Source organism: Onychostruthus taczanowskii, unplaced genomic scaffold, assembly GCF_017590055.1.
Source record: "Onychostruthus taczanowskii isolate IOZ18803 unplaced genomic scaffold, ASM1759005v1 scaffold106, whole genome shotgun sequence".
NCBI classification, from domain to species: Eukaryota; Metazoa; Chordata; class Aves; order Passeriformes; family Passeridae; genus Onychostruthus; species Onychostruthus taczanowskii.
Window position 1 is genome coordinate 1,953,833 of NW_024497186.1, and position 16,457 is coordinate 1,970,289.

General features: G+C 49.0%; 1 protein-coding gene across 1 annotated transcript; it reads left to right on the forward strand.

The window, feature by feature from the left end:
* The first annotated feature begins 311 nt into the window (after positions 1-311).
* On the forward strand, positions 312-15,228 carry LOC121342071 (tyrosine-protein kinase ZAP-70). Its single transcript, XM_041416184.1, has 12 exons — positions 312-722; positions 4,001-4,161; positions 5,929-6,067; positions 8,040-8,118; positions 8,783-8,823; positions 9,891-9,939; positions 10,942-11,122; positions 11,841-12,047; positions 12,633-12,825; positions 13,821-13,961; positions 14,565-14,677; positions 15,105-15,228. The coding sequence occupies exons 1-12, from the start codon at positions 321-323 to the stop codon at positions 15,226-15,228; spliced, it is 1,830 nt and encodes a 609-aa protein (XP_041272118.1). The 5' UTR covers positions 312-320.
* Positions 15,229-16,457: the final 1,229 nt, after the last annotated feature.

The window sequence follows — 16,457 nt, forward strand, 5'->3', positions numbered from 1 at the left end:
GCCTCTTCCCAAAGGGATCCAGGGACTAAGAGCCACTCAGGTAGGGAAAAGCAGGGGGTTATATAGGGATCTCGAAGGGTGGGACAGAGCACTAGGGCCAATGGGATGAGTGCACAGGGGTGGAGTGAGGGGGAACGCCCAGTGGGATACATTCAATCTGCATATAGCAGCAAGGCATGCTGGGAGAAGCCTTTTCCCTCACCCTAACAAGGGTGGTTATAACCCGAGGGGTTTTTCCTCCAGGGGAGCGCTGTCAACTTCTTCCCTGTTGGCCCACCTGCCTCCACAGCGCGTGAGCCATTGCGGCGAGCGAAGGGGAGATGCCGGACGCGGCTGCCCACCTGCCCTTCTACTACGGCAGCATCGCGCGCGCGGAGGCCGAGGAGCACCTGAAGCTGGCGGGGATGGCGGACGGGCTGTTCCTGCTGCGGCAGTGCCTGCGCAGCCTGGGCGGCTACGTGCTGTCCATGGTGTGCGACCTGCAGTTCTACCACTACCCCATCGAGCGCCAGCTCAACGGCACCTACGCCATCCTGGGGGGCAAGGCGCACTGCGGCCCCGAGGAGCTCTGCGAGTTCTACTCCAAGGATGCCGACGGGCTCTGCTGCCCCCTGCGCAAGCCCTGCAATCGCCCCAGCGGGGTGGAGCCCCAGCCCGGCGTCTTCGACAGCATGAGGGACAACATGGTGCGGGAATACGTGCGGCAGACCTGGAAACTGGAGGTACTGGGGCTTTCCAGGGGTGGGGTGGTGTGGATTCTTTTCCCTTTCCTTCCCTTTCCCTTTCCCTTTCCCTTTCCCTTTCCCTTTCCCTTTCCTTTCCTTCTCTTTTTTTTTTTTTTTTTTTTTTTTTTTTTTTTTTTTTTTTCCAGGGTCAGAATTAATTGCGCAAGACAGTATTTCTTGTTGGGACCCAGATGTTTATTAGTTCTTATCTATTTTACAGTCTCACACACCCTGAGTTCTGCAGCACTTCACTCTAACAAACTAAAAACTGGAACCCCATCTCTCTCTACAAGGCCTTTTAAGGATAAACTGTCCAATTAAGAAATGACACCTAAATTATTTTCACTTTTAACCCAATAACCAACCACCCATGGCCCGCAATGTGGACTTTTTTATCCAATTACACAAAACCACCCATGGCCCGCAATGAAGAAGGTGGTGGAGAAGAAGGACCAGCCTCCGCCCTAAAACCTCCATCTTGCTTTATATATATTACTAGATTCTAAAACCTCACACTCTATGTTTTCCAGGCTGCAATTACACACTTCTATTCAAACTCCACAGCCACAATCCCAGTTCTATCATTCCATTTTGGAAGCCTTCTCCACGGCCTCAGGTCAGATGCAGTGTTCTCCTGGGGGTCAGTGCCTGGCAGCACAGAACGTCTGAAACACTCAGCAGCCAGGGTTCCAGCAGGGTGGGAACTGTGATCCCTGTGGTGCTGTCGTGTCCCACTTGCAGCACAGCAGAGTAAGGTTCCTCTCCTTGGAGGGTGCTGGCACTGTGAGGGGTTTGAATCCCGCTCTTTCCCAGTTTCTTCTTCACACACTGCTCTAAACATCTTCCCAAGCCTTCAGACCTATCCTTGGAACAGCTGGAGCTCACTTTGAAGGCCTTCCCCCAAGCGTCCTTCTCCTCTGCAGCCCATAGAATGCTTCCTGCCTTAGACCAGAGCTCTGATCCCAAAAGCCAACAACCCATCCCAAAAGTCAACCACCCATCTCAAACCCCAACAAACCCATCCCAAATCCCAACAAACCCATCCCAGAACTAAACAAACCCATCCCAACCCCCAACAAACCCATCCCAGATCTAAACAAACCCATCCCAAAACCCAACCACAGAGCTCCAGAGGCACATAAAGATAAGACCCCCATGCCATGGATGTGTCCCTGGCGCTGCTGGCAGCAGATTCTCCATCCCAATCCTGGGATTGGCTCATTTGGTCAGATCATGGTGCTAATAAAGCCAAGGTTTTGGGTTCCATCCCCATATGGGCCCATTTAATAATTGGACTTGATGATCCTTGTGGGTCCCTTCCAACTCAGAAGCCATATGGGCCCATTTACTTAATAATTGGACTTGATGATCCTTGTGGGTCCCTTCCAACTCAGAATATTCTGTGACTTCTGGGCACATCTCTCCATATGTGAGGTGCTTGTGCCTCCAAACATTGTGCTGAAGATGAAATTAAACCAGACTTAGACTTTTGCTCTGGTCTTTTTCACTCTTTGGAGTGGAATTTTTGCCTCTCTGGAGGGTTTTTTTTTCCAGTGAAGCTTTTACCCATGAGACCAAGGCAAGGGGCACTGGATCAGGTCTGTGTGTTATTTAAACTTAAAAATAGCTACAAACAGGTTATTGCATTTTATTGCAAAGTGGAATATCTACAATATATGCATAAATCAAAACTCTAAATGGTCCCACTGGCAGCCATTTCTTTCTGTCTGCTGCCAGCTTGGCTTCTCATACACTTTCAGGGGTCATTTTGTTGTTTCCTTGGCAGGGGCTGCCCAGGGAGGTTTGGAGATCCCATCCCTGGAGGTGTCCACTCAGTGCTCTGGGCTGAGGACAAACTGGATATGGGGCACAGCTTGGCCTCAATGATCTTGGAGATCTTTTTCAACCTAAGTAATTCTGGGATTTTATATTTTCTTTTAAGTCCTCAGAGAAATGTGGCTCAGGCAGTGTCCTTATGGAGCCTTTCTACAGAAGCTTTCTAAATTTGGCCTATTTACACCAAATGTGTTTGACAGAATGAGGTATTTTATAGGGTGAACGAGGTGTTTTGTAGGGTTTCTATAGCCGAATGAGGTGTTCTGTGCTAAATGAGGTATTTTCTAGCAGAATTCTCTCCCAGAACCGGGGATTCTGTAGGGTTTCCCCCAGAGGAGATCGGTGGCCACCTGCAGATAGCACAAAGGACATCGCCACCTCCTGGCAAAGGGACAGTAACGGTTTAACACCGACGTGGGCCCGGGGAAAGGAACTCAGGGTCCCTCCCCAGTGGCTGCCAGACTGCACCGACCTTGCCAAGTCCTGGTGCCTGTGGGTGGTGGGCAGCCAGGAGGGCAGGGGCACCAGAAAGGTCGTGCTCTCAAGAAAATCATGGAGTGATGGAATATCCTGAGCTGGAAGGGACCCTCAGGGATGCTCAGCCCAGCCCCTGTCCCTGCACAGCCACCCCAACAAGCCCACCCTGAGCACCCCTGTCCAAATGCTCCTGCAGCTCTGGCAGCCTTGGGGCCAGGACCATTCCCTGGGCAGCCTGGGCAGTGCCAGCACCCTCGGGGGCAAGAACCTTTCCCTGAGCTCCATGCCAAGCCCTGGCACAGCTCCAGCCCTTGCTGGCCTCCTGTCCCTGGCCCAGAGCAGAGCTCAGCCCCTGCCCCTCTGCCTCCCCTGGGGAGGAGCTGCAGCCCCCGAGGAGCCTCCCCTCAGTCTCCTGTGCTCCAGCTGAACGAGCCAAGTGCCCTCAGCCGCTCCTCAGAGCCTTCCCCAGCTCCGTGTCCCTCCTTTGGGCACTCTCCAACAGCTTTGGATCCTTCTGATCTCGTGGTGCCCAAAGTGCCCCCAGCCCTGGAGGTGAGGCTGCCCCAGTGCAGAGCAGAGTGGGACAGTCCCTCCCTGGCCTGGTGCCCCCCAGGACAGGGCGGCCCTTTGGGCTGCCAGGACACCGATCCAACTTGCCACCAACCAGGAACACGAGGCTGAATGACACCCCACAAGCCCAGCATTAAGATTCCCCACATAAAGGTGGTGCTTTCTCTCTTCCCTCACCAAAGTCAAAGGGCTTAGCTTGGTTTAAAGGATTAGGTCAGTTGAGATAAACCAGGAATTCTGCTCTGCAGCAGAACAGAATTCAGCTGCTCTTGGGTCTCAGTTAATCACGAGCCATTCCAAGTTTCCTGTGTCATGTGCCCCCAGTGAGCTGTGCTGAAGCCATCAGCAGAACAGCAGGATGGCAGGAGGTCTCTTTCCCTGCTCTTTCCCAGGGGGATGCCCTGGAACAGGCCATCATCAGCCAGGCTCCCCAGGTGGAGAAGCTCGTGGCCACCACAGCCCATGAGAGGATGCCCTGGTACCACGGCAACATCAGCCGGGAGGAGGCGGAACGGAGGCTCTACTCAGGGGCACAGCCTGACGGGAAATTCCTGTGAGTATCCAAACCCTGCTCCATCCTGGCATCCCTGGATTTTTGACCATTTCCCACCCCGCTGCCCTGCTGTTACTGGTTTCACGGGACAGAGGAAGTGTAGCTGAATTTTCTCAGAGTGGTTACAGATATTTCAGAGGTGGGCTGAGCCCCAAATCTGTTCTTCCTCACACGGGGCACCACTGTGTGGATTCTTTGGGGGTTTTCCTTCTGTTAAGGTGGGGATTAAGTGTGTGAGAAAGTATTTTTTGTTTGGACTTAGAAGTTTATTAGTTCTTATTTATATTATAATTTCATAAACTGAGTTTTGTAGTACTTAACAAGCTTAAAATGGAGGTGTATCTATCTCTATACAAGGCCTTTTAAGGATAAACTGTCCAATTAAGAAATGACACCTAAATTATTTTTACTTTTAACTTAATAACTAACTACTCATTACTTGTAATGTGGACTTTTTGTTTAATTACATAATACTACTCAAACTCATTAAGAAGAAAGTGAAGAAGAAGGATTAGCTTCTGCTTTAAACCTTCTATCTTGCTTTATATATATTACTATATTCTAAAACCTTCAACTCTAAGTTTCCCAGCCTGTGATATCACACACTTCTATTCAAACTCCACACCCACAATCCCAGTTCTATGATTCCATTTTGGAAGCCTTCTCCACAGCCTCAGGTCAAATGCAATGTTCTCCTGGGGGTCAGTGCCTGGCAGCACAGAAAGTCTGAAATTCTCAGCAGCCAGGGTTCCAACATCTGTCCTGCCATGAAGAATCAGTCTAGAGTTTTATTTGTTTCTCATATTTCAATAGCTCTATAAAGTTTGGTTGCTGCTGCACAGGATGAGGGGGAAGATATTAAACACTGACAGGCTGGCAATGTAAGGCCCAGAAAACACAGGAGAAAGTTTTGCTCTGCATCTCTGCCCTGATGAGACAGCCTTAAAATAATTTAATTCCCTCCTGGATGAGTTAAGGAAAGAAAGAATTAGCTGGAGAACAGTTCATCAGGAGCTGGAGCGATAGGACAAGTGGGAATGGTTTGAAACTAAGAGTAGGTTTAGATGGGATCTTGGGCAGGAATTGTTCCCTGTGAGGGTGGGCAGGCCCTGGCACAGGGTGCCCAGAGCAGCTGTGGCTGCCCCTGGATCCCTGGCAGTGCCCAAGGCCAGGCTGGACAGGGCTTGGAGCAGCCTGGCACAGTGGAAGGAACTGGCACTGGGTGACCTTTAAAGTCTTTTCAAACCAAAATGATTTTGAGATTCTCTGGTTCTATGAGAGGGGCAAAAAACTGGAGGTGAAGGGTCCCTCCTCAGCCTCTGCAGAGGGTGTTGGGAGGGTGACAATTCCAATGAACCCAGCTTTAGGCTTTTGGTCAGGTCTGCCTTAATCTTTGGAGTGGAGTTTTGGCCTCTGTGGAGGTTTTTGCCTTAATGGAGTGGTTTTTTGCCTGAAGTAGCAGGTACTGGATCAGGTCTGTTATTTAAACTTAAAAACAGCTTCAGACAGCCTCTTGCATTTTATTTTGGACTGGAATATATATAATTTATATATAATATAGATAACTTTATATGTAATATGTAATATGTAATAAATATATAATATAAAACATATAATTAACATATAATATATAATATATAATATAAATTTTAAACAGGGATGCAGGAACACCTCTCCATGTACACATGCCCACTCACCACTGACAATCCTCAGAGTAAAACCAAGAGCTGCTTTCAATACTTTATTAATAATTTTCCTTCCTGCTAGGCTGAGAGAAAAGAAGGAGAACCGTGCCTATGCCCTGTCCCTGGTCTATGGCAAGACCGTGTATCACTACCGGGTGGATCATGATAAATCTGGGAAATATTCCATTCCTGAGGGCACCAAATTCGACACACTCTGGCAGGTACCAAGAAATTGAGGCACCTTTTCCTTGCTTTGAAGCTTCACCAAATCCCTCAAAATCATCAGGATAAATAAACCACTCTAATGCAATTTTTTTTAGTGTCAGAGAGTCAGGAATGATTTCATTCCTGGCCAGGGTTTGTGTGCATGGCTGACAAAATTCTGGCCCTCCACACAGACCCCAATCCAAAACGTTGTTTCTTGATTATAGATTTATATTTATATAAAATTATATAAAATATAAATATCTATTTTTATACATAAATAGATAATATATTTATTCATACATTTATACAGTTATTACATAATTATATATTTTTATATTAAATTATATATTTTATATAAAATATATTTATAGAAAATTATTTTATTTATTATACTTATTTATACAGAAAAATAAATGAATGTTCATTGGTTCTAAATGACATCATAACACCATGGTTGTGGTTTGATCCCCACCACTTAATAATTAATAATCATCACTATTGATCCTCAGGGGTCCTTTCCAACTCAGAATATTCCATGATTCTGTGCTAATTTTCTTTAATTAATTAGTATTCTATCCTCTATTGATTATTAATTTCCCTTTTTCTGCTAATTAGACCACATTTTTAATCTTTTTAAAACTAAAAAATATTTTTTCTTTTTTTTCTATAGCAGGGACTCTCCAATGTTTAAACTGAATCTTTTTTAGTCTCTTCTTTTTCTTCTTCTTTCTCCAAAGTCTCCTTGTGGTCCATAAATTCTGCATTCCAGGTGTCCAACCTCAATCCCTCTTCCTCTCCCAGGCTTTATTCATTGGGGTATAGCAGAGTTAGTTTATCAAAACTTAAAATTCCAGCAATTTTCCCCAGCTGTGCTCCTGCAAAAGTAGCTCATGACAACCTTGTTCTATGCTGGCTGAGAGTAATTGCAGAATAACACAATATTTATAATTAATACATATATTTGTTGGGATTAATTAATTAAAACCAGTCATTTAAGAGTTAAACCATTAACTAAAATTATGCAGGGAGTGGATGCCAGAGCTTCCTCCTGGCTAGAGCTGTCTGAGGGACAACAACCCCACTTTTGCTGAATTTTCTGAAATCCCAGAGCTGTTTTCACTTGGAATTTTATTGAAAACAAAGATTTTGGGGTATTTTATGGTGGCAGAGCAGTGCCAGGCTCCCAAATGCAGCTGAAATCTGAGCCAGCCAGGAGGAGAAGGGAAAGCCTGGTGTCCCTGGGCTGGGCTGGGCTGGCTGTCCCCAGGCTGAGTGATGTCCCCTCTGTGCTGGATGCAGTGGTGCTGCCACCCAAAACTGCCTGGGATCCACAGAACAAACCCCAGAATGCCTCTGGGAAAAAGGATCTGCTTTATCTTAGGATTTATCCCACACAGCAGGGCCCAAACCCCTTCCTGGCTGGCACAACAATCCCACTGCACTGAACATGCCCTGCTCAGACTGCAGATTTTGTCTTCCTTGGGCCTTATCGAATTCCCCAAGTTCTTCCCAGCTCTGGCCCAGGGATGCAATCACACTCTGGGACATCCCTAAGTGCACACACAGAAGACAGAAACAGTCTGGTCCCTGACTGCCATAAATCTGAGTGGATTCATTGCCTTAAGCCACAAAAGATAGTAGTAATAATAATAATAATAATAATAATAATAATAATAATAATAATAATAATTACTAGTATATTAACAATATATATTATATTATTGATATATTTATATAATATATATAATATAATAATAACATGAAATTACTGTTTTATATAATATATATAATATTAAGATATAATATATATTATCTATAATATATAAATGTATTACTTATATATCACAATATTAATATAAATACATATTCTATATTATATATTATAAGATATAATATATATTATATTATAATATCTATTATATTATATTACAATTTTTTTTTTTTTCTCCTCACAATAATCTCTTTTTCCTTCCATCCCCTTCCCAGTTGGTGGAGTACTTAAAACTCAAACCAGATGGGCTGATTTTCTACCTGAGGGAAGCCTGCCCCAACCCCAACATGCCAGGTGAGCTGACACCTCTCAGTGCCACTCCTGGCCTTGGTTTGACATCAACTGGTGCCAGGTGGAGCAGTGCCAGCCCAAATTTCCCTTCCTGTGCCCAGCCCTGGTGGGGGCAGTGACCCTCTGCCAAATGGGGCCAGTGTCCCGTGGTGTTGTCACTTGCCAGGTTGGCCTGAGGTGGCCCAAAGTGGGGGGAGTCAGTGGCCAAATGGATTTGGCGCCCAACGGATGGATTTGAAGCGTGACCTGCTTTTTAGGCAGCAGGAAAATCTGTGTCCTGCAAGGCTGGGCCCTGCTGGCTCTCTGAACACTCAAAACCAGGGGCCACTTTGGGTCCACGTGTCACAAATGTCACTTGAGACCCGGGCCTGTCCTGGGGCACAGCTCAGCCAGTCTCTGCCCCTGAACCCATGGGGTTCTCCAGTGCTGGCACTTTACCTGAGAAAATTTGGGAATAACAGCCAGATCCAGACACATTTCCACAACTTTTTAGGCTAAAGCTGGGGAAATTTTCCTTTGGGGGTTGGCGGGGATGGGATCAGACCCACAGGGTCCTTCAAGGACCGATGCTCTTTCCCTGCTTGGAGCAAACTGCTGATAACAAACTGCTGATAACAAATTCCTGACAACAAATTCCTAATAACAAATCCTCTCTCTTGTTTTGCAGCCTCTGCAGCACCAGCTCCACCCACCCACCCCTCCGTGAGTGTAAGTTTGGGGGAGGCTTTGTTTCATTGGGAACTCAGTGGTTTTGATATTGCTGCATTTCAAGCTTGGCTGATCAAACCCTGCTCTTCAAACCCTGCTTTTGTCTAAAAGCTCGGGAACTGCACTGGACTTTATTAAGCCCAGCTGGGATGTTGTTCCCTTTCCAGCTTGGATGGGGGTGGGGAATAGTTGGGCACAGCCCTTGGTAGAGCTGAGAAGGGTTTCCATTCATCCAGAGCTCCTTGCAACATGTGGGCCTGTCCTTGGGGAGCCCTCCATCCCTGCCCTGCTGGCCAGGCAGCAGCGAGGAAGCCGTGCTGGGATTCTGGGAATGCTCAGCCCTGCTGCTCCCACTGGCCCCCAGCCAGGGCTTTGTGCTCACCCTGCCCGGGGGAATGTCCCTGCTCAGCCCCTGAGTGCTGGGCTGGGCTGAAAGCAGAGGATTTGGGGATCCCAGGGGCGCTGAGCGAGGCCTGAGGGCTCACCCATCACCTCAGCGGGCTTTCAGAACCCACAGTGGCCTCCAGGGTGCTGGGCACTGCCCAGGCTCCTCAGCTGTTGAAGAGTGCCCAAAGGAGGGACACGGAGCTGGGGAAGGCTCTGAGGAGCGGCTCAGTTCTTCCCAAGCTCTTCTTCCAGCTCAGGGGTTCTGTGGCTCTGGCATTCCAAGCTGTGCCACCCTGTGGCTCTGCTCTGGGACAGTGGCTGCACAGTGTCCCTGTGTGCTCACAAGGCCACTTTTCCTGTGCTGGCTGCGACCTGAGCTGCCTCCCCTTCCTGGCTCACTGCAAACTGAGTCCTGGCTGGGATGGGGACAGCAGAGGGGACAGAGAGCCCTCACCTTGCACAGTCCTGGAGAGGATGCTGTGCTCAGGGTCCCTGGCCCCAATCCCTGCTGGAAGTGGACTGGAACAGGAAAGTTGCCTCCAGACCACTCCAGTGTCAGCCCACCTCAGAGGGATCACCAGCTGGGGCTGTGTTGGAGTGCAGTTTCCCTGTCCCTTTCCCCTCCATTTGCAACTGAATCAATTTCTCCTTTATCCACTTTCTCCTCATTTCTTTTCCAGAGAAACCTGGGCCCTCTCAATGCAGATGGATACACCCCAGACCCTGTTGGTGAGCACCTACAGAGCCCTCTCCTCCTCACAGGGGACAGGACTGGGATATTCCAGGAGCCCACAGGTTCCCTGGAGCCCTGCTACAAAGTCCCTTTCTTACAAAAGCACCCAGGAGCACCCCAGACATTTTGGGGCCCTGCACCCACACTGGGCTCCCAGGAAATCAAGCCCTACCCCATGCCTTGCCTTACCCAGGAAGTAAAGCCCTGTTCTATCCCCATTTTTCACTAAAATTTACATTTTTCACTAAAATTTACATTTTTTGGTGGATTCAGCTGAATTTCAGTGGGGTAAAGCCCTGCCAAGGCTGGCAGGGCAGTTGTGTGGAGTGGCAATGCTCAGACCCCTCTCCTCATCCCACCTCTTTCAGCAACCAGGACTGTATCAATGAAGGATGACCCCCAGCCAGAGGAATAATGTGCAATGACTCCAAGATTCAAAAGGCTGAACAATTGCTTTGTTCAAAGCAATTGAACAAATTAAACTATACTATATTATAGTATATATTAAGCTATACTATATTATATTACACTCTATACTATACTAAACTATACTACTAAAGAAAAATCCATGACCCTCACCAGACAGTGACGACACAGCTTTGGCCTAATTGGTCAATCAATCCAAACAACCATCACCAGAGTCCAATCAACAAATTACTTTGGGGAAACAATCTCCATAACCCATTCCACATGTGCCAAACAACAGCAGCAGCAAATAGAAATAAGAATTGTTTTCTCTTCTTTATCTGAGCTTTCTCTCTGTGTTCCCTGGGAGAAATCCTGGGAAGGTTTTGCCTGTTGCTCTCTGTGAAGAGAGCTGTGGCCACAGGACTGGGAGGGGCCCCGGGTTGTGAAAGGAAGGGAGATGCCCAGGAGGGACCAGAAATGCTGGATTTGAAGGTGAATTGGCCAAAAAGAGCAGAGAAACCCTTCCCAATCCATGAGGGACAGTGGGATGGGGAAGGGCAGGTTTATAACCTAGTGCTCCTCTTGGGAAGGGGCAGGAAAATCCCGCCTGCTGCCCATGGATACCAGCGTCTATGAGAGCCCCTACAGCGACCCCGAGGAGCTGAAGGACAAGAAGCTGTTCCTGAAGAGGGATCACCTGATGATTGATGAGGTGGAGCTGGGTGCAGGAAACTTTGGCTGTGTCAAGAAGGGAGTTTACAAAATGAGGAAGTGAGTGAGGGTGCTGGGGAAGGGGGAGGAGAGGGACCTGGCTGGGCTTGAGGTGTCCCCAGCTGTCCTGTTGGTCACTAGATGGGCCCCAAAGTGACAATGGAGGGGATTAGATGTGATCTGGGAGGTCAGGGGTGATGGATGTGATGGTTGAGGTACCACCCCTGGAAGTGTTCAGAAGATGAGCAGGTTTTGTGGTGGGGTTTAGTGGGAATGGTGGTGTTCAGTCAGGGGTTGGACTTGATGGTCTTGCAGGTCTTTTCCAACCCCAACAATCCCAGGATATTATGGCATGAAGCTGTAATTCCATGGCTTCCCATGGATTTTCACTGACAGCTGCATTGCCCTGGGTGTGTAATTCCACATTCCCAGGCACAGAGTTGCCACTTCCAAAGGGACTTGCTGGGCTCAGAGGAAAACTCCACATTCCTGAGGTCACCTCTGTCTTTGTCAGGCCAAAGCAGTGACACTGAAGAGTAGTGCCACCCTTGGCTCTGTTGCTGGTTGTCTGTGATGGTCGTTACCTACTTGTGCCTCAGTTTCCTCCTGGAAACATGACACTGATGACCCAGATCTCAGTGTGGGAGGGGAGGTGCCTCCAGATCAGGGATGACAACTTCAGGCTACACCCACAAGGGTGAGGTGACCTTTCCTCTCCATTCTGGGACATTCTGGGATGGCTGTGCTCAGCCCATCCCACGGCTGTTCCCCCTTGCAGGAAGCAGATCGACGTGGCCATCAAGGTGCTGAAGAGCAACAACGAGAAGACAGTGAAGGATGAGATGATGAAGGAAGCACAGATCATGCACCAGCTGGACAACCCCTACATTGTGAGAATGATCGGGGTGTGCGAGGCCGAGTCGCTGATGCTCGTGATGGAGATGGCTTCTGGAGGGCCCCTCAACAGGTTCTTGGCTTCCAAGAAGTGAGTGTTGGATAAAACGTGGCTGATTTTCTGTGTTTCTTCTCAAAATCTACTTCAAAAGCCCACCCTTGTGTCACCATTGATCAGAGATGACACGTAGTCAGATCAGAAGGCAAAGTGGCAAAAAAGCCTTGTTTAGTTCATCCTATCTTTTATAGCTTAGTTTGCTACAGGTGGACCTGATTGGTCGTTTAATCAATACAATTCATATGATTGCTTACAAGTAGGTGTCTTGTTAATTAGCCAATCTTATGAGAAAAACCAGAAAAACAGATTAATAGAAAAACACCACCTGCAGGTTGTTTTTAATATTTGGCTGTCATTGTTTATCTCCAGTTCCCTAAGTCTTTCCAGGCCGATTCTGGGAAAACTTATCTAGCTTTCTCCCTCTGACCAGGCTGTCACATCCACATCCTTGTAGGTGCAGGAAAGCTGAAAAGATCAGAAAGAAATCTTTCATGTGAGGCTCCAGGGGCTGATGCTTCTGAGCAGAGATCTCCATGCTCATTCTGCCTTGCAGCTGGAAAAGTCAGAGGAGACCACAGCAGGTCCTTTATGACTGAGACCTCCTTTCACCCTCCCCAGGGATGAGATTACAACAAGCAACATCGTGGAGCTGATGCACCAGGTGTCCATGGGCATGAAGTACCTGGAGGAGAAGAACTTTGTCCACAGGGACCTGGCAGCAAGGAATGTCCTGCTGGTCAACCAGCACTATGCCAAGATCAGTGACTTTGGGCTCTCCAAGGCTCTGGGAGCTGATGACAGCTACTACAAGGTGGGTGTGAGCACAGCAAAGGGTCTGGAGCAGGAGCCCTCCTGGCTGGGAGAATGAGACCCCCAGAGACCTTGAGGATCTGGGCTGTTCATGGACCCCTGTGCAGAACACCAGGCTCTGCCTCACTGCTGTGACATCAAAGGGGCTTTGCAGAGCTCTGGTGACAAGGAGGATGCAGAGGCAGCCAGGGGGATGAGAGTAGCCAGAGAGAAGAAGTGATGAAGAGTGAGCCAGGGCTGATCTTCCCAGCACTACTCAAGTAAAGGAGAGACCCAACCTGGAATTCTGTGTCCAGCTCGGGGGTCCCCAGCACAAGAAAGACAAGGACCTCTTGGAATGAGTCCAGACAAGGCCACTAAATTGGTCACAGGGCTGGAGCCCCTCTGCTCTGGAGCCAGGCTGGCAGAGCTGGGGGTGCTCACCTGGACAAGAGAAGGCTCCAGGGAGAGCTCAGAGCCCCTTGCAGGGCCTGAAGGGGCTCCAGGAGAGCTGCAGAGGGACTGGGGACAAGGCCTGGAGGGACAGGACACAGGGAATGGCTGCCACTGCCAGAGGGCAGGGCTGGATGGGATATTGGGCAGGAATTGTTCCCTGGCAGGGTGGGCAGGCCCTGGCACAGGGGGCCCAGAGCAGCTGTGGCTGCCCCTGGATCCCTGGCAGTGCCCAAGGCCAGGCTGGACAGGGCTGGGAGCAGCCTGGGACAGTGGGAGGTGTCCCTGCCATGGCAGGGGTGGCACTGGATGGGCTTTAAGGTCCCTTCCAGCCCAAACCATTCCATGATTCCATGGTTTAACTGAGTCCTGGGGGCGGGTGGCACTGTGGGCATTCAGCACCTGCACAACAGGACAGCAGGGCCTGGACTGGGCTTAGGAGCTCCCATTTCAGGTGATTTTTTCAGCAATGAGAGATTTGACACAAACACCCAGCAGAACTGAGGTGCAGCTCCCATCACTCCATGTCTCAGGCTGCAAATGTCCCTCCTTGCTCTGCTGCAGGCCAGGACAGCAGGGAAGTGGCCCTTGAAGTGGTACGCCCCTGAGTGCATCCTCTTCCACAAGTTCTCCAGCAAGAGCGATGTCTGGAGCTACGGTGTGACCATGTGGGAGGCCTTCAGCTTCGGGCAGAAACCCTACAAGGTGAGGCAGAGCTGGGTCTGTCACCCATGGGTGTCACAGCCCCGCTCCACTTTGGGAAAGGCACAAATGAGGGTGGATCCTGCAGCTTTCATTTTAAGACAGAAGATCCTGCAGTGTTCATTTTAAGAGAGAAGAAATAGAAAACAAATGGAATTAATTTGGGTTTGAGTCAAAGCAGAGTTTTTTGATCCTTCTCTTTGATCTTTCTGCTCACTTGAGAGATAAAAAAAACACTTCTCATCCACTGCTGGGCCCGTGCTTGGGTGGGGTGGGCAAGCTGAGTGGGATGGAATTAGTAGGACAGGAGGGATGGGGTGAGTAGGGTGGGTGAGATGGGATCTGCATGTGGGTGGGATGGAATTGACGGGATGGACAGGATGGGATCTGCAGAATGCATGGGATGGGATGGGATGGGATGGGATCTGCAGGTGGCCTGGCCACAGCATGGGACACCAGTTCTGGCTGCTGAGGTGGGAACAGTCACTGCCAGGTGTGGGGGATATGGGACCAAAGCTCCACCCCAAGCCCAGCTCTAACCCATCTCCTCTAGCCCTGCTGCCAGCTCTGAACACATTAATCCCCTTCCCCTTGCTCCCATCCCAGAAAATGAAGGGCCCTGAGGTGATCAGCTTCATAGAGCAGGGCAAGCGCATGGACTGTCCCCAGGAGTGCCCAGCAGAGATGTACTCCCTGATGCAGCAGTGCTGGACATACAGGTGAGCATTTCACCACGGTGTCAGCTCCACCAGAGTCACCAAATCCCAGAATGGGATTGGAAATTTGGGTTGGAGAAGATCTTAAAGCCCATCCAGTCCAACACCCTGCCATGGGCAGGAACACCTTCACCACACTGTTTACATGCTGACAACAAAAAGCAAATGGTGTCTCCTGCCTTTGTTTGTGATGATTCCCCAGCCCAAGATGATTTTTTTATCAGACCCCCCCATCTGCCTGTGCCAATCCTGGAAGATCCCCAAGGCTCGGTGTCTTTGACCCTCTCTGTCCCTGAAAAGTCTCAGCTGCCTCCTGAGCCCTGGCACAGCAGGCTGCTGCTCTCCCCCAGGGTCTCTGTGTGTCCTCTCAGCACATCAGGCCAGCTTTGTCCTCTCTGATGACTTTATTTGCTTCTCTCTGCCCTTGCAGATGGGAAGAACGTCCAGGATTTGTGGCTGTGGAAAACACCATCCGCTCCTACTACTACAGCATTGCTGCCAAGCCCGAAAATGGGCCAGACACAGGGGACAGGCCTAAAGCAGCTCTTCCTTGAGACTCCTTCTCTGCTCCTCCACCTGCCCTGAATGGACCTGGAAAGGCTCTTTGTGAAGTTTTGCTTTAATCTCTCAAACTCTCCTCAGCAGCTGCGGAACTGAGGATGAGGAAGACGTTGGTGTCCCCACGGACAGAGACACCTGGCTGTGCCCCCCAGCTCCTCCAGCCTGACGCAGCCCAGGAGCACAGACTGAGTCCTTCCCACCCAGTTCCAAAGTTGTCCTAAGACCCCAGAGCTTTGCACCTCCCAGTCTCACTGAGGATGAACTGTGTTGGCTCCAGAAAATCTGGATTTTTCCAGATGCCTTAACAAACAATGCTTTCCCAGGAAGCCACCAAGTGCACGTTGGGGTTTGCATGGGGTGGGACACAGCACAGGGAGCCACCTGTGGTGGCCTTTTCCCTTTGAATTAGGGCAAGAAGCATCTGGTTTGCAACTGGGATGGGGAGGAGCGGTGGGACAGAGCTGATCCCAGTGGTTTGTACCCCTGCAACCCTGGCCAGCACAGAGCAGGTGTCATCCAGCCCTCCAAGGTGGCTCCCAAACAATTCCAGGACCAATCCCTCAGCTCCTGGATCTCACCTGGCCCCTCTGTGCTGATAAAGTGTTGTTTTTCAAGCTTAAAAACTGGTCATCCTATAAATAAACTATTCCATGTTCTGAACATTCCATGGCTTGGATCACTGAACTTTGAGAAATGCTGGCAATGCTTCAGGCTTGTTACCAAAAACCCCCAAACCCATTGGGATAACAGAATCCTCCAATGCTGCATTTTTAGTGTTAGAAAATTGCTTTATTCTCAGCTCTGGGTGTGGATGGGGCTGACAAAATCCCAGCCTCCACACAGCCCCCGATCCAAAACCTCCTCACCTTTTTATACATTTTTAGCAAACAAAGCAGTGAATGTTCATTGCAGCATATCAAGGTTAGCTCAACAAACTTTACAGTTTTAGTTGTTTTTCCAGCCTGTGTTCCCACAAAATGAGCTTTGCTATATGCTAAGAGTAATTTAAGAATAACACATTGTCTATAATTAATATATTCGTTATGATTAACAACTAAAGCTTATTTTAATAATTTTATCATTTCCAACAGGCTGACAAGAAAATAAATGTAATTTCTCTCTATTAAGCCAGGATGTCCCTCCTTGATGCTCCCCTTGCTCAATCTGGCAAACTTTGGGCTGGTTTTGCTGCACAGCTGGAAGGTTTTTGACATGTTTTCTT